Source organism: Morone saxatilis, unplaced genomic scaffold, assembly GCF_004916995.1.
Source record: "Morone saxatilis isolate NCDOM2014 unplaced genomic scaffold, NCSU_SB_2.0 Contig21, whole genome shotgun sequence".
Lineage (NCBI taxonomy): Eukaryota > Metazoa > Chordata > Actinopteri > Moronidae > Morone > Morone saxatilis.
In genome coordinates this window covers 10,402,805-10,425,091 of record NW_023339774.1, presented here as the reverse complement: position 1 = coordinate 10,425,091, position 22,287 = coordinate 10,402,805, and the positions used below count along the sequence as shown (strand labels likewise).

Below are 22,287 nucleotides of genomic sequence, written 5' to 3'. Positions count from 1 at the left end.
CTCTGTGTTATTATTACAGATTTCTGTTCAATCAGACTGATCAAAAGCTTGTTTGCGTCACCTTACCACTTTAAGACGCAAAACCCAATGAGAACAATCCAATCTCACAATCACAGCTTGGTGGCATCATTTTACGCATCTTCAGTTTTTCAAATTCTCTTCACTGCCATCTCAATGGTGTCATAAAATCCAACTCTAATTTGACTTATTGTCTTGGAAAATGGGCTCTGGGGCATTAGTGAGTCTGTTGTCTCTTTCTCAGCCGTTGCTTTTTGTTGAATCAAAGCCAACACAAACACAGGAGATCAAACTGGTGCCCAGATGAAGGTGAGTGTGGGGAGAATCAAAGCCGTTTGATGCACATTCTGTTTGATTTTGCCTCTGCTGACTGACAACTCGTATCTATTAAAGCCTAAAAATAATTGAAAAAAAAAAAAAAAAACTGATGAAGAGCTTTCAGAAGCATGTAAGCACCACCGAAATTCACAAACATCCCACACAACGCTGAGTGAGTACTATGAGTATACTGTGACTGCTATCACTGTGTGTGCAGTGTTGTCACACCTGTTTGGCTTCAACAATACAAAATTACCTCTGAATTTATGGAATATCTCTCCTCTTAGTCTAATTACTTCCTACATATATTCATTATGTGTTAAAGCAGGCTTAAACCAGCCACACTACCACTACACGCTCAACTACTCATACGCAATATACATATATTTTGAGACTAACAATGATCAACTACAAATCTAATTCCCTCTTCTGCTAACCAGTCCTGAGTAGTTCAACAAAAGGTGAACTGTCCACCTTATGGCTGGCTGACAGCTGAGGTCTGAAGGACGAAGATGCTTCACATCTTCATAAATACCCAACTTCGTCAATAGACATTTTTTAACGAGATGTTTTGATCTTAAAAGCTAATTTTGCTCCTGACAAATGTCAATTGTGTGTCTTTTGCTCGAAATGTTGAGAATCACTGTGTGTGAGCATGTTAAGCCTTACAGAGTGAAACTAGGGATGCACCTATCCTCCTCTCTCTCCCCAATACCGGCACCTGCACCAAAGGTATCTGCCGAGACCAGCGCTGTTTTTTTAAATTTTATTTAAAATCTGTAAACCTCGCTGTGTGGAACTCATTGGAATTGTTTTAATGAGCTGTAACACAAAGCCAGAGATTGCCGTGGTCAATACTGATCAGGCATATATTGGATGCACTTTAACGACCAGCAAAGGCGGTAAAACCTCAACCCATAACAGACTACTGAAATGTGCCAATTGCTGCAAATGATAGTGGTGATGCACAGACAGGATCATATGAATCCAATTTAAGATCCCATTTTTGATGATTCCTGCAGGGCTATTCCTTAAATGAGTCCACCAGCAGTTTTGTGCTGTCTTTCCCACTATCTAACAAGGCCTTTTCCCACCAGCAGCATTACACACACACGTACAGTAGAAGACAGCCACTGGGGGGGTGTAGGGAGGGGGTGTGCGTGAATGGTTGTGCAGAAATAAAGAAATAGTAATGGGTGTGAGTGAGCTGTGCTTTTTGGTCCCTAAGGCGAGCGGGACAGAGCTGACGATTGTTCTGAGTGTTGATGGACGTTAACATGTGTTGATGGTAGAGGGTGTAGCGCGTACATCAGAATATACACATACTATACACATACAGTACTGTATTTGTAACAACAGTATTCCCTGCCAGCAGTGAGACTATAGAAAATGTGCTTTCTGACAGGAAAAGTGTTTGTGTGTGTGTGTCTGTGTGTGTGCGCTTACAGGTGTGATTAGGTTATGAGTGTGTTCAGTAGGGAGCACCTCTGGTCCGGGCCACGTAAACAAACCTCGGGCAGCAGAGAGCGTGCTCAGAAAGGCTCAGAGAGACATCAAAGATAGAGGGAAAGTTTGAAGGAAAGAGAGGAAGGAAGCATTATTATTCTAACAGCACAGGTTAATAGGAATACCAAAGATAATATTGCATCTCCTAGAACTAGCTTCAATTGCTCAGTGTATATAAAATTGGAAGAAAGCTATACTGTGATATTACAGTTACATTTCACTTTATAATTCTAAAATAATTTATACCAACAATAGTTATATTTTATAGAATATTTACATAAATACATCATCATATAGTAATATTATTGTCAACACGTCGTTATAGAAACATACATCATACATATATGTGTATATAGTCATGTTATAGCCACACGTACACATACATACAATGAATATACAATCAAAATGAGCTATTGCAATGCTGCGTTGGGTAAAACTCCATCGGACATTCACATCTTCTCAAGTAAGTAAGCTCGAAGACAGGAGTTCAGGTGTATTGCTATAAGAAAGACCCAAGTTCAGCCCAGCCTCACGCAGAGTCTGAGTATTGCTTCGTGTAAAGTTTCTCCCCTCTGAAGTGATAAATCTGGGCGGAGAGTTGAGAAAACAGAGAGAGGAGCTTTGAGCCTCTCGGTCAGTAGGTGAGAGAGTTTCTGCCGCTGCTGTAGGGCAGAACGTTTTTCATTTTCAGCGGACTGATCAAACCAGTTTTGGATCTGCGAGTCCGTCACCTGGATAGAAAGGCAGCCCGCTTAGACGGACAGAAAAAAAAAACAGGTGTCCTGCGTATACAGACAGGTAAGTGTGAAGAGCGTATCCAACAACCTGCCGCCTCTAGAAGTCAGAGAAGAGATCCTGGGGACCCAGATGAATGATAAATGGAGCAAGGGTCCGTGGCTGGTAGAAGGGATTGTCAATGAACAGACCACCTGCAGTGAGATGAAGAACAGAGACAAAGCAGGATTGATTAAATACAATGTGAAGCTTATAGACATAAAATGCTCTTCACTTCTTTGACAACAACATGGGTTTGACAAAGATTTAATGCCTATGAAGAATACTTCTGGACAAAGTTACCTAAAGTCCACTTAAGGAATGCAAAAATCCTCTTGACCAGTAGATTGTATTAAAGGAATAGTTTGACATTTTAGGAAATACACTCACTTGCTTTCTTACTTACAAGAAGCAACTGAGAATATAATATTATCATCCTGATTTTCCACACTGTAATTTTGCTATTTTGTATCTCACAGACATCAGTTGCATGTCTGTCTGTCCTGGAAAAGCGCTCCCTTTGCTCTGTTTGCTCTTCCTGAAGTTTCCTTCTGTTAAAGAGTTTCTTTGGCGGTTTTACAGAATGCAGAACATGCTGGAGAGATTCTCATCTGGCGTAGGAACGACTTGGGATCCCCCAGGAAATGCAAAACGTTAATGGGGAGAGGGACTTCCTGGACTACCTTGCTTGGCCTGCTGCCATTGCAACCTGGCCTTCGAATAAGCGGCGGAAAATGGATGGATGAATGGATAAACAAAATAGACTTGACAAGATTGATACCTCTCCATTATGTGTCTTTAAATGTGAAGCTGGAGCCATAAAATGGTCAGCTTAGCAGGGAAAAACAGCTTGGCCAAAGGTTAAAGGTTAAAAAGCTCAGCCTATCAGCACCTCTCTGCTCTCTATACAAGATATAACACGGACAGAGCCAAGCTAGCTGTTCCCTCATTTCCATTTCCTGGCTGTAGCTTCATATTTAGACATGTGATTGGTATCAACCTTCTCATCTAACTGTCGGCAAGAAAGCCAAGAAGGGTATTCCCAAAATGTTGAACTATTCCTTTAAAATTTTTACAACTAGTCATGAACATACAGTAGAATGAATGTAGTAAAAATGCGTAAATACAAATATTAAATAAAATATTTTGTGCAGAAACAACATACATGTAAAGACTCAAAATGAGATCAGAGTTTTGAGAGTACGGTTTTAAACTCTCTCCGGGGCTTCAGCTTATTTTGCACAAAAAATGAATCCAACCTTGAACAGAAGAATAACATGTGAGATTGAAGTAAAGCTTTGGTTCAAATTATCACTTGAAAAGTTTTACAACAACTCAATGGAGCTCAACCAACCATTGGACAAGATATTGGGTCCTCTCATCCAATGGCTGCGCCTCATAGCTGTAACCATGGAGACGTCGTCGAGGGGGGGTTATCTCTCGCTGGCTGGATGACCGAGATGTGTTGGGTGAAGGGCCACTTTATGTATTTTAGTATCTTTTTTAGCCAAGTTCCTCTTTACTTATGATATTATACGGCAAAATCTTGCAAAAAAGGCAGAGACTCGAGGAAGAGTTTTAGGCCCGAGTTCTAGTGGCTCAGTTGGTGCTGATACTTATTTGAAGGCAACAATGACAACAAGATAAAACACAGAGAGATTTGAATTCATGTGGGTCCCTTATTACTGCTTTTGACGGTTTGGTGCAAGTCAGATAAAGAAATATGGGTATTTACAGTAGAAGTAACAAGTTTTGTTTTTATTATTTGGCTTTTTTTATGCCAATTAAATTCAGCTCCAACAATGTACTGAGCTCCAACAAACGGGCTGCAGTTGGCTCTAGTGACGACATATAAAAGCTCTCTGGATATACTGTAGGTGTTACCTCTGATAGCAGTGGGAAACCTGCCAAATATTAATCCACGTAAGGTAATGAGATCGTGCGGCTGAATGCCAGATGCAGGATCTGACAAGAGCTTTCTAAATTCATCCTTTGTCTTCTTGCCTTCCTCTGAATATCTATAAGCCAAGGGTCAAAAGGATGTAATGAAATGCACCGAGGTACGTGAAGGGATTGAAATTCAATCTGTGTGCACGTATGAGGGTGGAATATTAAAGCTAAATGTAAGTTTAGGTCACAGTATCATATACCAGTTGAATGTTGATTGAAGGCGTACATCTTCCCACATGTTAAGTGATATGAGTGATCTAAAAAGTCGAAATCCGATCAAAACAAACCAAGCAAAACAACAAGGTGCTACTGCATCGTTACCAGCTGAAAGCCTTTAAATCAGATATACACCAGGCAGTGTTCAGCTTTTATAGGAGATAAGCTTTATTCATTTTCCCAACATTATTATTTATTTATTCCTATACATCCTTCACACAGCTCACAATATTATTTACTTTTTTTTTTTTTTTTACAGAGAATGTGTGTGTTGTGTGTATCATATTGCAAAGGCTACATTCTTCCTACAAAGAATACACACAATAACAAAAGGCTGATATACTCAAAGAATGAGGTCACAATTCACAGTACAAATCCTTCAAGTTTTTGTTCATCTCTTAAACCTGCAGTACTTTTTTTTAATATTCAAAAAAGTTTTTTGGAAACAGTAAGAAAACAAAACAAAAAAGCGATTTACAAATCTTCATCTCAAATCCTTTCCCCCATCACTGTTATTGTAAAAAAATAAAATAAAAATAAAACAACACAGACAGGGTTTCCCTTCTAGTAAAAGTATGATTTGTAAAAAGCGTTTGGTATGTCTGAAAAAACGTTTGGTATGAATGTCTCCTGTGCTAAAAGAAGTGGTAGTGGGGAACGGGGTAGCCGGGCACTTTCATGACAGGCAACAGAAGCATTCTCTTGGGCAAACCTAGAGGGGAGACATGAGAAGAGTACAGCTCTGCATGAGTCCAGGGCAACAAATTACCAAGTTTTTCTATGCTCACTACCCTACGCACTACGCTACATCTAGGTCCAACAAACACCCCTCGCACTACACAAACAGGGCTCCCAAAGGGGGGAGTTTAGGTGAGAACAGGCAGGAATGTGTGTATACAAGGTGACACACTTCATCAGAAGGAGAGACATTCAGAGGTAAAGAGAAGAAAACAGCGTTTAGTGTAACGTGGGTCTTATTTCTGTCGTTTCAGCAATCTTTTCCGTTAGTTTCCAGTTTGTACTCATTCATTCACTTGCTGAGATGTGGGAACATGATGACAGTGCTACAATAGCGTCTGTAGTGAAGGTGAGACAGTCAGACAGGTTGAAACTCAAGCTGTTGTTTAGCAGGCCACTATTTGGAAAGTTAAACTTAAAGTTATTTAAAAGTCAATAATAATCCTGCATTGCATGGGGAAACTGCAAACCCACACAGAAGCTCTTGTTTTTGTGTTTTCTCATTTTCAGATAGTCATCTTTCGTTCTTTTAAGTAATGTCACCACATTGGCAGATTTTAGCAATTAAGTACAATCTCATTGTTACCAATGGAAATAAGAGCCAAAACTACACATTTAGTTGGAATAAAGTGGAATAACCCTTTAAAGGAGAGGGCTGCGCTACAGAAATTGTCCTGTAATGTGTGGGAGTGTTTCTGGAATAATGTCTTTGTTCTATGATCTAATGTTCTCTGTTCTATGATGTGATGTTCTGTGTTCTATGTTATATAATGTTTTGTGTTCTATCACGATCTATGTCCGATGATGTAATATTCGGTGTTCTATGTAATATTCTGTTCTGATACATAATGTTCTATAATGTAATGTTCTGTGTTCTATGGTGTAATGTTATTTGTTCTCTCATGTAATATTCTGTGTTCTATAAAATAATATTCTGTATTTTACAATCTAATATTCTCGGCTCCACAGAATGTTCTAGTAAGCTCAGCAGCATTATAGAATGCGTTGTGTTTGCCAACAAGAAAGCCCAAAGCGGCAATAAGCCAGAGCACAGTGAACAAGCAGGAAAAAGGACGAAAGCTATGCATCCAAAAGATAAAGGAGTAGTGCCCAATGTATTCATGTGCCTTCTTTTCTTTACATGTAAGTCCTAATGGGGTCTACTTAAAGACTTTTTTTTTTTACCTCTTCTGGCAAATATAAGTCAGGAAAAGTGGATTTAATATTTACAATATTGTCAGCAGAGGAAATAAAAATCTCCTTCCTGACTTGCAGCCCACAATCCGTGTCTCATTTTTATTCTTCTCTTCATCTGCAGCTCTGCTTTACAAGTCAACTGATTTTAAAGAGAAAAAAATGATTTCTACCACTCAGCTTAACAGCAGGTGTAGCTAATATTTTGTATATATTTGTGTTTTGCCTCAAACTTCCCACAGGCTCTTTGGTCACATGTTCCCACTGAGCAAGAAGTCTACGTTTTGTTTCTGTCTTTTCTTTTTCAATTAACATGAATTGAACCTGAGTTCCTAGCTACTTGTGAGAGCCTGCAGCTCAGGTTAAAGATCACTGTCAGCTGACCTCAGAATGATCACCCACCAGGATGCGTGACATGAACTAATGATTAACGATTTATGCTTCATCACCCCCGCAGGACTGTCACGAAGCTGCCTACTGAATGCCTTCTCAAATATTTTGGATGTCACGGCCGTTAACAAACAATAAAACAGTAATAAAAATAATTCACACCGTCACTGAAATGTTCCAGTTTGATGTAAGCAGAAACTACCAAGGAATATGGTTCTGAGTATCTCAGTAAGCACTTCAGTCACAATAACACGTGAAAAGTGTGTGGATGCCAGGGACTGAAACGAAACACCTCAAACGAACGCAGAGCCCGAGCTCCACCATAAACAGAAAAACTGAGGCGCACTTCATATTCAGGGCTGTTGGGATCTCAGGGGGGGTTACTGAACGTCTGCCTGAGGCCCCAGATCGGTTTCTGCTAGCACATAAGACCCATTCAAGCTCTGAGCTGTAGGATGGACAGAGAGGCCTTCCAATGCTACATGTGTGCACACTACACAAGGCTGAGTCTGTTGAGGTAAATACGACTGTGTGTGACAGAGGGATGTATGGGTACTTATGCTGTTAAAGGTCAAGAGCTAGTATAGATTTTAGACTATAAATGTCTAAAATTCGTCTGTGCATGTGTGTGTGTGTGTGTGTGAGTGTGTGTGTGTGAGACAGAGAGAGCCCAGTGAGTAAATAGAAACTCCTTAGCAGCAGTAACATGACAGGAGCAGCACTGCAGTGGCAACGTTGCCCTGCCAATCTGTCCTAAATAGCAGAGGAACTCACACTATGCGTCCTGCTAATATGAACAGAAATGAAGATGACGGCAGCAGAGGCAGTCGTCTGGGGTACTGTAAGTCCAGGAGAGCTTTTACAGTTAGTTAGAGATGGCTGTTCTAGGACTGCAAGTACAGGTGTGTGTGGGTCACCAACGATTAGGATCAGTTTCTGGGAGTTATGAGACCAAAGCTTGAGACTTTACTGACAGAGTCGTGGTCTGACCATAAGAGATGAGGGCGAGTAGCAACAAGCAGATTAAGAAACAAGTGGCGAGCGGAGAGTTAGCCAAGTTACAGACAGATTTGCTTTAAGCGCACACAAAGATGTTTAAGCTTTGTTTAATTGTGACTGAAATTCACTGCCAAACACTAAGACTTGGATTAGAATCGGAGGACATTTCAAAGTAATTTTGAGAAAAGGAAGTGGAGAAGAAGGGTTGAAGCTGAAACATAACCCTCCTGAAGAATAATTAATTCACCCACTGATGGTTAGCAGTTACGGTATGTTGGGTTAGGGAGGGGAACTGTTTAGTTAAGAGTGGAGAGAAGGTGGAGGAGGGGAAGAAGGTTATTGGCAGAGACAAGAAAGAAGCACGTACCGTATGCAGGAGCAGCTGCTGCAGCAGGGCTGTAGCCATACGGTGTCCCAAAGCCTGTTGGGGAAGAGGTTACAGGGTCAAAATGAATTGCGCACTTGTTTAAATCCTGGCTGCACTTTTCAACATCTTCAGTATCATCAGTAAGTTTAGACGAGGGTTTTGGCCATCCTGCACTCTAGCAGACAGCTGTGGGTTCAGGGGAAGAGAACTGAGAGGAAGTTGAACTCCTTCCACAACATGAACCTGGACACACAAACACTGTACATTCACTCATTCAAGAGGTTCAGCAAGAACACAAAACAATTCAAATTTTCTGCATGACTGTCTATTATTGAGCTATCAGAGAGTCATGCATCAATGTAAGCTCTGTCTCTTGTACTGTATTTTGGTGGCGGGTATTTCTGAAAGCCTGTGATGTTTCCAATACAGTTGCAGAGGGAAGAATGGATCTTATTTGAAACAGAAAACTGAGCAAACAGCCTAAAGCTGACGTAAATGTCAGTACAGTAAAGCAAAGTAAAAGTAAAAAAGTAAAATAAAATGTCAACCCTGCACAAACAACCATGTTTAATATAAAAATAAAGAATGTATAGAACACAAATTCTATACTGTGGTAAAAAGTGTGTATTATTTCATAGGTTGATAGAATTGGCCCTGAAAAAAGACTAAAATTATTCCTAGCCTTAGCCCCCCCCAAATAAATAACAAACAATACATTTTAAAAGAGATGACAAAAATGCCAATTACCTAGATAAAAACAACAAACCCACACACAATTATCCTCTCACTACCTGGTGTGACATATCCAGGTGCGGCTGCACTGACGAAGGCTCCTCTTGCGAGGGCTGCTCTTCCTCTTCCTCTGGCTACCTGAGCTGCTACTGCTGAGGCTGCTGCTGCCGCGGCCAGTGCTCCTTTAGTCTGAACACAGGACACATGATATATGTAATATGTGTGTTTCAAACAATCATGATGCAAAGATAGACACAGATGTGTGTCTGCATAAATATAATGCACAGAAATAAGGCATAAAAGCACACATACACATATCCAAGACATTAATCCAATGCATTATGGGCCTCACTGTTAGCAGACAGGATTGTTGACAAAATAAGTGAAAAATGGACTGTCAAGTATTGATCTGATTAGACACTTGTTAAACTCTGTGCAGTTAATTACCGATGGGTGAACAAATTGGCACACAGCTCTGCAGAGGTGATACTGATTTGAAAAGATGTTTAAACTTTATCATTTATAAAGCTGCGCTGACAGTTTGCCTCTCAAGAAAGACATTTTAGCAAATTACTTTGATTATATGTTTTTGTTTCATTCTGTGTGTACAAATGCATGTTCCCCAGACTGCCGCAGTGCCCTGTCAGTCTGTTATGTACTGTATGTGTCTCTTTACCTGAGGCAATATCTTCTTTTTCTTGTTTGCAGCTGCATTGGGACCAGAGAAGAGTTTTTCCAGAGCTGCTAGAGCAGCACTGGCCTTTGCTACTTTTTTGTTGGGGCCTGCCCCACGGAACTTCTGCCCATCGACCTCCACCTGACGTGCACACACACAAATACACTTATCAGTCATCAGTAACTCAGCCAGGAAGTCTGGCTGAACGGGACAGCTTGTTTAGCGATGCCCTGCTGTCACGCAGGCCTGCTAATCAATCAGCAGAGCGATGGAGCAGCCAGGCATGTCGGAAAACAACGCACCCCACAGAGAACAGGCCTGCTCGAGGAACCAAGTTGACTGATTGACTCTACCGATCATCAGGCTGAGTGAGTGTGTGTTTGTGGCTTTGCCTCTGTATGTGTCTCCCCCTGGGTAAAGTGAATGTGTACTTTTGAAATTTCTCTACATTTTTTCTGATTATATATGTCATGGCTCCCCACTCTTTTCACATGCCTACATGTTTTATAATCTTCTACCACAGTCAGTCTGTGCTGGTACATGAAGCTCTCACCTCCATAACAAAGCGTTTGTCATGGCTGCCTCCACTTTCAGAGATGAGCTCGTATTTGAGGCCTCGTCTCTTTTCGTTTAGCTCCATGACGGGGTTCTTCCCACTCGCCGTCAGTATGGGACCCTGAGTTCGCACCTGGGGGTAAAAAAGATTATTAAATATTATTAAAGCAATTTAATTTAAAAGTATCTTCAGAGCTATATTAGAAAGCACACAGGAACAGTAAACCTGGGGACGGAGCATGATTAGCATGACTGTAAACAGAGCTAAGATTGAACTAATTTTGGATACTTTTCTTTTCCTCAAACCAGACAAACAAAAAGATCCTAAACATAGACTTAAAAAAAGCCTTTGTACTGAGTGTATGCATTTGTGTATCAGCGAAGTTCCTCAATCCCCACCTCCAGTGTGTTGGAACTGTCTGTGGAGTGTGTTGGGTTATTGCTAGTGTGTGATGATGTCTCGCTCTTCCCCTCGCCATCCGACTTCTCATCTGAACTCATGGGGTCCAAGTCTGAGTCGAAACCTGTTGGGTAGCCCATGGCCTGGAGAACCTAGACAGGGAAGATGATGATAAAGTGAAAACGAGTTCGGCAAGAGAAAACAAAAAAACTCAAGCTAAAGACTAGGATTCCAAGAACTAACCATGAATGGTTTTAATATGAACTGTCACATGCTGTTCAGACAGTTGTTCTGAAAAGGAAAGCCTAAATGGTTATATTTACTTTTAGTTTGATTTTGTTGATTTGAAAAAAGTAGGCTTACCTAAAGACTTTGTAGCAAAAAGGTAATACATCTGCAATCGCTTACTTTCCACATGTTAGTAAGGTATAAACTACAACAAGGATGTCAGAGGATCCAGAGGTGTTCTTTAAATGTTGCCTGACACAGTGTTGTGTAAACGGCTAACTAGCTAGCTGAATGAAGTCCTCAATTAACCAGGTAACATCTCAAATCAACAATGTATCAAATGAATGAGTAAATGGGATTTGATAGGATTTTCAATATGAAAATAATTTCACACTTATAGCTTAATGTCCCTTTGTGTGTTTTGAACAGACTTTATTGGCATTATCAGCCATAAAGGTAAAGGTACAGGAAATCAAACCACAATGGTAAATGTGCCAGCCCTCCACTAAGTTTATGACACAAATTATATATTTGAACAAAAATATGTCTCCCATATGCAGCAATACTGCTGCATTTGACAAGACAAGGTTGAATCCAACTTGGCTCAATGGTTACAATAAAGCCATTACAATACATACAGTCACAAGAGCCTACTGTGAGTCCTCGATAGCCCACAGAGCAGCAAAGGCATTCAGAACAATGTGCAGCCAGAAGAGAAAAGGAGAATGACAAGTTTTTGACCCAAATGGGTGATTGTGTTACAGCTGCTGAACCAGCCACTACACTGAGTGAGAGAAACTGATGGAGAGCAGGGAAAGATCAAAAGGTGAGTATATGAGAGAAAGAAAGTGAGTGAGAGAGAGAATGGAAAAGGGGGAGAGATGGGGAGAAAGAGCCTTTTATGGGAATGGAGCGGATAGCGGATTATCCCAGCTCTGTGCTCTGGAGAGCCTCTTTGTTCACAACCACTTTGGGATTACATGGATTTGCCCACCTCCATCCATCCTCACGCACAAACAAAAACACACACACCAATAGGCATACACAGACAAAAACATATTTATGCATACACACAGGTTTGGCTGCAGCTGAAGCTTAGAACGTTTTTCAGGTAGCCAAAAGAGAATCATTTATGTTTTTATATTGGTATGTCTTCTCTGTATATGTCTAAATAAGCACAAACATGAATCAGACAATCACACACATGCCACACACATCGTGACTTCTTTTTCTTACCTTGACGGCTACGTGGAGCTTGGCGGTCTTCTTGGAGGATCCAGACGCTTCGTAAATGGTTCCGTCCAGATCCACAGACATGGTAAAGACCGGAGCATGAACCGGGCCCGACTGGGACAGCAGGCGATACTGCAGCCCCGGCCGGATCTGGTTCAGTCGCATCAAGGCGTTCATTGGCTGGTTGGAGTCTATGGCTTTACTGTCTAGGACTAATGCAAAAAATGGAGGAGTGCATGGTTAGAGTAGAAAGTAGAGCAGATTAGGATAAATTCAGAAAGGGTTTGGAGGGAATGTAACAATTATCCAGCTGGAATTGAACAGACTGTGCCAATTTGGAGGTACTGTATGCGATAAATCATATTTTCTAATGGTTTTTTAGCACCCTTACTGGTTTCTTTCATGATGAATAAACGTGCCTCTCTATTTTCTTTCTCTTTCAATCACTTTGCTCCTGTTTGCCAATATCTAAAAAATGTCTCTCTGTCTCCATTAGTCGTGGTTCATCTTCTCCTTGTATGAAGAAAGAGGTGGGGTTGGTTGGGGGGCCTACTAAAACGTTAGCAATCAATACTATTGATCTGCTTCCAAGAGATGTAAGGAAGGTGGAAGGGAGAGAAGCAGACAGGGAAAAAGACAGAAAGGCAATAGAGACAAGGGGAAGAGAAGCAAGGCCAAGACATCTTTAAGCTCTGCTGCTTTGTTTTCAGTGGTTGAATGCTGAATGAAACTTTTGTAAGATGGTATTTTTACCCCTGCATTTCCTTTATTTCAGTCTATTTATTTCAGTTAAATAGATAGGGTGAATTAATAGAAAAAGCACAAGAAACAATCACTGCCATTGTTCTTTTCTTCCTTCCTTATCGTACCTTTCCTCAGATTCCTCTTCATCTTCTTGATGAGGTCCTTGTCATCCATTGCTCCATCCTCGTATGGCCTCTTCAGACCTAAGCCTGGAGAGAAAGCAAGAGGGAGGGACGCAGAAAGAAACTTAGAGAGAGTTGCTAATCAATCACCAACTACAAGAGATGTTTATGTGAACACACACAGTCACTTATGTGTGACAGAAAGAAAGGGGGCGGAAAAGCTGCAGAAAACAAGTCAGATGTGAGAACAAGCATCAAGATGGATAAACTCACGAACAAGATAAACAGAACAGACGGGCAGACCAGCAAACAGTCAAACAATGAGGAAGACATATAAGCTCCTTTCCTACATGCACTTTAATCTGTAAATGCTCTGGCAGATTTCCATGTGAGCGTCATGGATAGTCGGATTTTCTGTGACAGTCGTTTTGAAATTTGGCCAACTTCAGTTCACAACATCTCACCAAGGCTACCATGTTTTTGGTGTGACGCAGGAAAAAAATGGGAAAATATCAAAGATATCTCATCCTTAAACATATTTTTGTGATGCTCCACATGTCAGCCATATTGAAGGTGCTGTCAGTGCTGGTCTGTACAAAACCCACGTAATACATCCAGAAAGGTCACGTCATGTGTGAAAAGATCTCATGGCAAGTTCGATCTATGGCCAAAAGCCTTCCAGCTGACCCAGATAACTGAACCCTACTGTAGGTTTCATGTGAGAAAAACACAAGCCTTCACACGGACAGATTAACTGAACAGACAGCCAAGGGCGGAAAGACACATGGGGGATGTATTAGACAGAAGACAGGCTGAGGTAGACTGAGCAGACAGGCATGTAGACGGGTACACATACCTTCTTTATCAGACCAAGGGTATTTCTGTGAGGGTTTATTCGAGGGAAGAGGCTCCATCTCCAACACCTTGTAGATCTGTCCGAACGCCATGAGTCTGAGAGCATGCTGTTCATCACAAAACACACACACACACACACAGTATCGAAATTATAGTTAAATGGACAGTATAGGATAGTAGTATGAACATAGAGATCAAATGATGTACTGTTCTTATACTGTTAAAAGAGATATTCCAGAAATCTATTGCACTTGTTAAAACTGGAAAGATCTACAAATCTGTATTCAGATTTGCAAATGTGTACAGAAATCTCTAAATGCAGACATACATATTAAAGGCTGGCTGAGAAGTCTAAGTATTTTCTCCAAGAGCTGGAAATACAGACAATTCATCAGTTACAGCTCAGGCAGGACTCACAATTGGCTGTCTTTTTACTTGTGACGTTTGCTACACTTCTGCTGTGGCAGATCTGCAAATGCGTCTGGCGATTTGTGTGTGTGAAGAGAGATTTGACTGTGTGCCTTAGTAGCCAGGCCCGCTTCTGTCTGATGAAAGCCCTGAGGGTGTAACTAAGTGGGACCAAATAACCTCCGGACCGCTGGAGGCAGTTTAACAAAAGGTAATACAGGGAATACAGTCCCGAGCTGATTTACAGCAGCTGTGGGAATGATGAAGACGCTGTGGGTTGAGGTGGGGGGACAGCAGAGACTTGACGTGGAAAGGAGTGAGAGGGAAGTTGGGGTGTCAGCGCTCACCTCTGAAGGCCTGAGCGGGGGTTACTCTGGGGCGCCAGGACCAAACCCGGCAAGCAAACAACCTCGACATCACATCGGCTGTTCACTTCTGCTCAGGCTGCTGTCACATTGTGGTCAGCTGGCTCCAGCAGTACCGCGCAACATTCAACTAGCTAGCTGCTTACTTTAGCCACGGCAGACGTGTAGCAAAAGTTACATGTTACATTTTAGTTTTATATGAGCACTAGATCTCGACCTACAACTATCTATAAAAAGAGTTATCTTGCAACACTCAAAGATAACTGGAGTAGACATGATTTTAAATTTTCACACTACTGACCAGTGTGTTTGTGTGTTCATTCATCAATTCTCAACCCACTGTACACATCCTCATTCTACAAAAACAATCAGAGAGATAACCAGAATGGCACACAGTGGCTCTGCTAATATAAATCCATTAGGGAGGTAGAGTGTCTCAGATATTCATGAGGCTCTGCGTAGCTCATTGACAGAACAGCTCCCTCTCTCCTATCTGCTCTTGTATCTGCTCCAATACAATTATCCCCATTGACATTCCAGCCTCGTTCAGGCTGCCTTCAAAGGAAATGGACGGCGGGGTTCACTAAGCCATGCGGCTCAGAGGTTGCCCTGCTCAGTCGAGTGTGTGTGTGAAGAAGGACATGGCAGCACACATGCCCACAGTGCATGCACGCAAATACTGTCCTCAGGGTGTCAGAAATGGATTTATGGCTTGCAATGGCAATAGTTTCCCACACCAATCATTAAAATGCAGCACCACACAGCTCTTCCTGGAGACGCATATGCACGCTCGCACAAGTGTGTGTGTGTGTGTGTGTGTGTGTGTGTGTGCGTGCAGAGCGTGCGGTTGGGGTGGTGATGGGGTCTTTCTGTCTGGTAATAGGCGTGTTGCTTACTGATTCCCACACACTGACAGCTCGGGGCGAGTACAGCTGGGTGATAACAACAGAGTCTTTAAGCTGATGTGTGTGTGTGTGTGTGTACCTGTGCACTGTAGGTAATGGCCTCAGCCTGCTGGTCGGTCATGTTGGCTAGTGTGTTTGTTGGCTCTTTCTCACATGGGTCGTGTAAACCTGGACCACCTGGGGGAAGTGACAGAAGATGACACATACACACACACAAAGCCAGTTGTTGTCACTTTACATACTGACACTGCCGCTCAGCAACATTTAATTAGGCTTCACTGTCACGGACATGAGCAACAATGGAAAACTTGACTATTAAAATAAAACAACAGCAGTTATAGGAGAATTGAACTGGCCAAACTGGCTGTGAAATATTAAAACCAGTAATTTAGTTTCTTTAAAAGGTGAAAATCATCCCACATTTAAATTTGAATACTGTAATGTGAACATTCTCCTGCCAGTGTGGCACACTGTTCCTCCTGTAAATTAAATGCAAACTAGTTTTATTTGTATTTTGTGAGACATTCATGTAATATATTCCCTACTGTTAGTCTGTTATCTGCTGCTGTCAGTCTTGCTTTTGCATCCAAACCATTTTTTTTAATTAAGTAAAATAAAACTCAACTTTCACATACTTTTAAATAACTGAAATTCTTCCAAGGAGGGGTAACATTTTGTGAAGAAACCCTTCAGCCGCTCCTAATTAAGATGCTCTCTTAATGATGGCTTTCCTCAGACAGCTGTGCTCTGCCGGTTCATTGATAATGTCTCGACCTCTCTTAGAGAAACAGCTCAAAAATGTGCCTGGATGTATCTGCTCAGTGTTCATCTACCCACTGGAAATGCCAAGACTTTGCATGAAAACACACATGCTTCTCTGTTGATTCTCAAATCTTTCCAGTATTTATATTCATGCATCCATCATGGCTCCATACCTGGTAGCAGTATGCCTGAGGCCAGACACTCCATGACTCGACGCAGGGCTTCTCCAGCCCCGAGAGGTCTGTTGCAGGTGGCAATTGCCTTCTCGCAGATAAGTTCTAAGGGCTGCAAGAACACACACACAAACACAGATAAACATGTGAAGAAAATAGTGCTGCAATAATCTAATGTACATATAATACCTACAGTGTGTGAAATGAAACTTGAGGAGTGTGGCCTGATACTAGCAAATATTTCCAAAAATGTTGTATGTGACAGAAATTTGAACACAATTCTTCAAATTTCAGCAGAAAAGGTTCAAGTTCAATACTTTCTTTTTATTTGATAGGATTTACACTCAAACGCAGGTTACAGCAAAAGACTTACCCATCCCTTGAGAGGTTCCCAGATGGGGTGTCTATTGCACATGTCTCTGAGTATCCTGAGAACGATAACGCAGGACTTGAGCCCGTTCACTCGAGCCTGTGAGAGATAGAGTGATGGAGAGGGGAGAAGAGGGAAGGACAGAGCAAGAAGGAAGATTAAACAGAAAAAGGGAGGAGGGGAACAAATTGAGCACAGGAGGAGTGATATTTGTGCAAACACATACAGATAACAGCCTGCTTTACACCACAAAGCCATATAATGAAGTGATTGAATCTGTCTAGGATGAGCTCCCCACAGAGAAAGAATAGGTTTAAGACACTAAACATTTTGAATTTTGTTTACTGAACATGTTTTACTTTTGTCTCTGTCTTTAGAAAATTACATTCTGAACTTGAACAATGTTTTTTTTTGTCAGTAAGGTAAGTGAGTTGGGAGATAGATGGGGAAGGATATGGGAGGGGAATCAAAAGGGAAGCATTGACATACTATACAGAGCAGGCAGGTTCACATAATAGCCAAAACGAAAAACAAGTATCAACCATTGCTTTTGTAGCCTTACGATACATCTTTCACTCATCTTTTCCAGTTTATATATAATTTGGTTGCGTGTATTGTATAAAGCAAAAATACACTTTTTGGGGGGAATCTGAAAGTATTTTGTAATGTGTAATATTTGTCCATTTTTGTTCTTGATGTTGTAAAATTCAAACTGAACTGGAGATGAGTAAGCATGAAAACATACGTTTAATTGTAACAGTTCTAATGTATAAATAAAACTTTATGTTATAAAAAATGTGTAATTTGTCCACACTTCTGTCTATTCTTGATTAGTTCAAACTGTGGGCATAATAAGCACCACAGTATTATCTGACAGGGAGTGTATTCCCTCTGGCTGTGTCGTCAGGCTACAATAAGCATCGGGCAGGAAGACAGGAAGTGAGTGGGTGCCGACCTGGAACCACTTGGCGTGTCGCAGCGCTGCCAGGGCCAACAGACATCTGTGTCTATCCAGCACCTCCCCCTCCTCCTCCTCAGCCTCCACTCTCTGCGCAGCAGCACCCAACACTGCCACAAAACAATAACAACCCAATATAGAGAACGTAAAACACACACACATCATAGTCTGAGTGTGTGTGTGTATTTTGCGTGTGTGAATGTATGCAGACACACATGAAAATTGTGTGTCAGTGCACACATACACACACACATGCATGGATATTTTGGTACATACAAGGTGCTTTTCATTCCATAAAGTTGTTTCTCTCCTTGTAGAAAGCGCGGACTCTCTACAGTTCACCGATCTGTGATGAATGCTCGTAAGAACGTCCTCACTCTTTGAATGGTGTGTCATTTTCAACACTGTGATCAGTCTAACATGTGTTTATAGCATCACATGTTGACGTTCTTAGCACATAGTAATACAGGATCCCTTGTATACATATAAGTGTTGAAAATTATGCACACTATTCAAAAGTGATTTAGTAGTTTACATCCATCTAGTTACTGAAAAAACAGTGAAAGGGAGAGCGACCGGGGTCACAAGGGAAGAGACAACTTTGTGGTATGGAGAGCCCCCCAACAGACATACACCAAACAAATACCTAAGGAGTGTTTGATTTAATGTGCGCGCTTTGTTGGGAAACACACATTTCACTGCGCCCAGCAAGGTAAATCAATCTCTCCTTCATGTATTTGAAGAGGATTTCATTTATTTTGATCCAGTCTGCGCCAGGCAGGAGTCAAAATAGCGGTATATTTTTCTTCTGCATTACTTAAGGCGCACTTGATTTCACAGACTCGTAGAGAAATGGTGCAGAGAAAGCAGTTCAACACCTGTCTGGGCATACACAGAATCAAGCGCTCCTAAAGTAGAACTGAAAATAAAAAAATAAAAAATCTAAGATAGTTTGACCCAGTCTCAGACAAACACAACACGGGAGGGATCAAGGCAGGGTTTAGTCAGAGAATCGTGGTTGGTAAAAGAGGAGCATTCCTGCGTTTTTATGTGTGAGCGTTTGATTCATGCTGCCCAGCACCCCAGGCTGGTTGAGTTACTACACTCTCACCAATTCTGCTACTTGAGAGTCAGCATGATGCCTATGATATGCAAGGCGAGCTGAATCAAACGCAGCTGTGTATGAATGAGTGCGGTTACATGGGATTTCCAAAGGGGGTTTATTGTGTGCGGGACCTACTGGAAGTGACATAAAACACAAAGAGCCCTTTGGGTCTCTATGAAAACACAACTTGGTAAATATTTTCCTCATCACTCTCCCGTAAAAAGAAAACCCTTCCCTCAAGAGGTATTAAGTTGAAATGTCAAATGTATCTAATGTGTTGTAGCAGCACGAGGACTACCTATCTCACATTATCCCTGAACTCATCTGGCCATTACTGTAACGTAGCTCTTCCTCTGAGTGATGCATGCAGTGGTGTGTATTTGTCTTCCTGTGTGATGTATAATGGTGTATCTCGGGGTCTGTCAGAGTGATTTCAGCTGAATGTGGGACCGCTCTGCTGCTAGTAGATCATTATAGTCTTTCTCCTCTCGCTTGTCCTCCCACTGTTCTCTAAAACACTCTGCTGGCCGCTCCCTCACTCAGTGCTCTTCTTTTATCATTATCTCCTTCTGTGTAGTCTGATTAAAAAAATTCCTTTTGATATCGTGTCTCCTCTAATTTACTGTTGCAGCACCCTCCCTCCCTTTGTGGCCACACAGAGCAGCGAGCTGTATCTGATCTGAAAGCGCACCCACGCATGTAGTAAGTGTTCATAGACACAAGGACAATTTCTATTCAATAGAAGTTTACAGAAAAATTCTGCACACAAACTCCACACAAAAGTGGATAGATTTTACTCTATTAACCATATTGTTGTGAATGAGTTTGTGAGTTTTTCAGTTAAATAATCTAATACATTAGCAGTAGCAACCATAGTTTGCTAGAAGAGGTGGTGACATACTACTGGTATTTCTGTGTCGATGCATGTGTTAATGTGTAAAAGGATTAGACCCTGCCTTTTAATATGCGACCCTATTAGACAGACTGGCCCACATCCCTCAACCTGCATGGGTGCCTGCCTGTTGAAATGTGAGCAATTAGACATCCAGCCTGACAGGTATCTTTATCCATCAGGTACTAAATATGTGTGTGCGTGGCTTCTCCTCCGTGTGGTCGCATGCCTGTGTGCTCTTTTGAGAGAAAATACGAGCGGTCTCTTCCATCTCTCCCTGGCGCGTGGCATGATGTACGGCTAGCCTGGCGTGATGCATGATGTACGGCTATCTCTCATCTCTTACTGAGACCTGAGTGCCTATTTGGACGGGAGCCACAGGATGGATGGGCAGCTCGCTACTGCTTGGTTATTGATTTCGCTGGCCTGCTGGCCTTGCTCTCCCGTTCCCACCTCCCACAACCAATTATAACCAGTTCCTGCTACCCATGAAAGCGGGGTAGGGGGTGGGGAGGGAAGATTGTTATTAGACTGAGCACCAGTTCAGTTCAACAACTCGATCCTATGTGTCTCAGCTCTGGTATCGGTCCTGTACCTGTCTTGTCTGTCCCACCTGTCTGTCAGTATCAGTTAATGTAGACAAAGCTCTTGTTTGAGGGAAACAAAAACAACTGAGTTCTAACATATAAAAATACAAGATACAATTAAATTGAATGTGTGTGTGTTTGAGTGTGGACTGAGAAACAGGGAAAAATTACAACTTGTGTGCTTTCCTATCGCCATGTTCCTACCTCGCCCATTCTTCTTCTCCTGTTCCTCCTCCTCCTCCTCCACCACTTCCTCCACCTCTTCCTCCTCCTCCTCCTCCTCTCCTTCCTCCCCATTCTCCAACTCGCCCTCTTCCTCCTCCTCTTCTTCCTCGTCCTCCCTCATTGCCGGTGAGGTGAGGGTAATCTTCAGTGTGAGCTTGGGCTCTGTTGTAGTTTGTACCAAGATGGCTGCCTCGGGCAAGGAGCTTGTGACCTCATATTTCTCTTCTGTCAGCTTCTGTCATGTGTCAAACAGACATAACTGGGTGGTCAGAGGCCAAGGTCACAACACAATTCAGTAGAGATGAAAAAGAAGAAGCAAAATATAGCTGAGGTTGCTGCAAGAGCTTCATCAGGTATGACAGGAGAAATGTTAAAAGAATAATGTGCATGAGAAAACTGATTAGCCTTGCAGATTCTTCATCTCCTGACATTTCCAAACAGGGCTATTTTGGATGTTACTGATATCCTGAACTAAAGCTGCATTTTGAAATGTGAGAAGTGTCTCTAACTTGCTTGTCCGCATATCATAATGGGCAAAAACACTCTTTTAAAAAGTCACATCTGTACGAACACTACAAAATCCCTATAGTATCCATATAGGGCACTGAATTACTTACTATTCTAGAATACTAGAACTAAAGTAAAGCTGCAAATACATAAAAAAATCTTAAATGAAGAAAAGTGACTGAAAATCCTGCCTCTCCTAACAATGACAGCCTGGATCCTTCATCAGATTTAAGTACAGAAAACATCTCTTATTACACAGAGGCTACGTAATGACTTTAATATTTTAAACAATGATAAAAAACTATATGCAAAGCTGTAAGGTGCATTTGATGAAAAAAGGGATGATTGAGAAATAAAATCATGAAAAATGACGAAGGATGATGTGAAGTATGAAAGCTGGTACAATCTGTTCATTGTAATGATCTTGTGTGTTTATTTGTCTGCCTCTATTGCTTCTCACTGCCACATATCCATTTGTGAAATTGTCTATCTTCATTCAGCCTACATTCTGAAGGAATCAATTACTGCTGACCTCTGTGGTCAGGACCAAGTACTGATGATAATGAATTCATGTCAGCACACACAGCAACCACATTTGTCAGCTGATATACACACGCAGTTGAGCACACATGTGCCTACACACTAAAATGAATGGGGTAACAGCCAAGTCCTTTTGCAACGAAAACACATCTTTTGAACACACACATTAACCCCACAGGCAGTAACAGGTAACGCGTGTACTGTATATGTGTAGTTGTTTCTGTTATATCTAGCATATGCTGCTCTACTTGCAAGTTGACTATGTGGTTGTGTCCAAGTGTGTACTTTCATTAGTTGCGTTGTTGGGCAATAATTAATTAGTTTTAGATTAGAGTAAGGATTGGGTTTAGGTACAGTATGTGGCAGTTATGGTTAGAGATAGAGTAAGCTTCCAGGAAATGAATGCAAGTCAATGCAATGTCCTCCTAAGTGACAAAAACAAGTGCGTATTTTGTGTGTTTGTGTGTGCATTGCC

The 22,287-nt window shown here is 41.6% G+C and overlaps 1 protein-coding gene across 6 annotated transcripts in view; it reads right to left on the bottom strand.

Annotated features, from left to right (window-relative positions):
* Nucleotides 1-1,896: 1,896 nt before the first annotated feature.
* Nucleotides 1,897-22,287, bottom strand: part of strbp (spermatid perinuclear RNA binding protein) — a 73,145-nt gene continuing 52,754 nt past the window's right edge. For 5 of the 6 annotated variants that reach the window (XM_035668614.1, XM_035668612.1, XM_035668611.1 and 2 more), the window contains 14 exons: nt 20,745-21,000; nt 17,954-18,066; nt 17,002-17,097; nt 16,629-16,740; nt 15,773-15,870; nt 14,017-14,122; nt 13,164-13,247; nt 12,298-12,506; nt 10,833-10,985; nt 10,432-10,566; nt 9,879-10,019; nt 9,262-9,391; nt 8,471-8,524; nt 1,897-2,771 (listed from right to left, as the gene is read on the bottom strand). In XM_035668614.1, the coding sequence (XP_035524507.1) occupies nt 2,677-2,771; nt 8,471-8,524; nt 9,262-9,391; nt 9,879-10,019; nt 10,432-10,566; nt 10,833-10,985; nt 12,298-12,506; nt 13,164-13,247; nt 14,017-14,122; nt 15,773-15,870; nt 16,629-16,740; nt 17,002-17,097; nt 17,954-18,066; nt 20,745-21,000 (1,782 nt within the window). In that variant the 3' untranslated portion in view covers nt 1,897-2,676. Of the gene's footprint in view, nt 2,772-5,021; nt 5,495-8,470; nt 8,525-9,261; nt 9,392-9,878; nt 10,020-10,431; nt 10,567-10,832; nt 10,986-12,297; nt 12,507-13,163; nt 13,248-14,016; nt 14,123-15,772; nt 15,871-16,628; nt 16,741-17,001; nt 17,098-17,953; nt 18,067-20,744; nt 21,001-22,287 lie in introns of those variants that run through there. The other variant, XM_035668616.1, reaches the window with a different exon arrangement.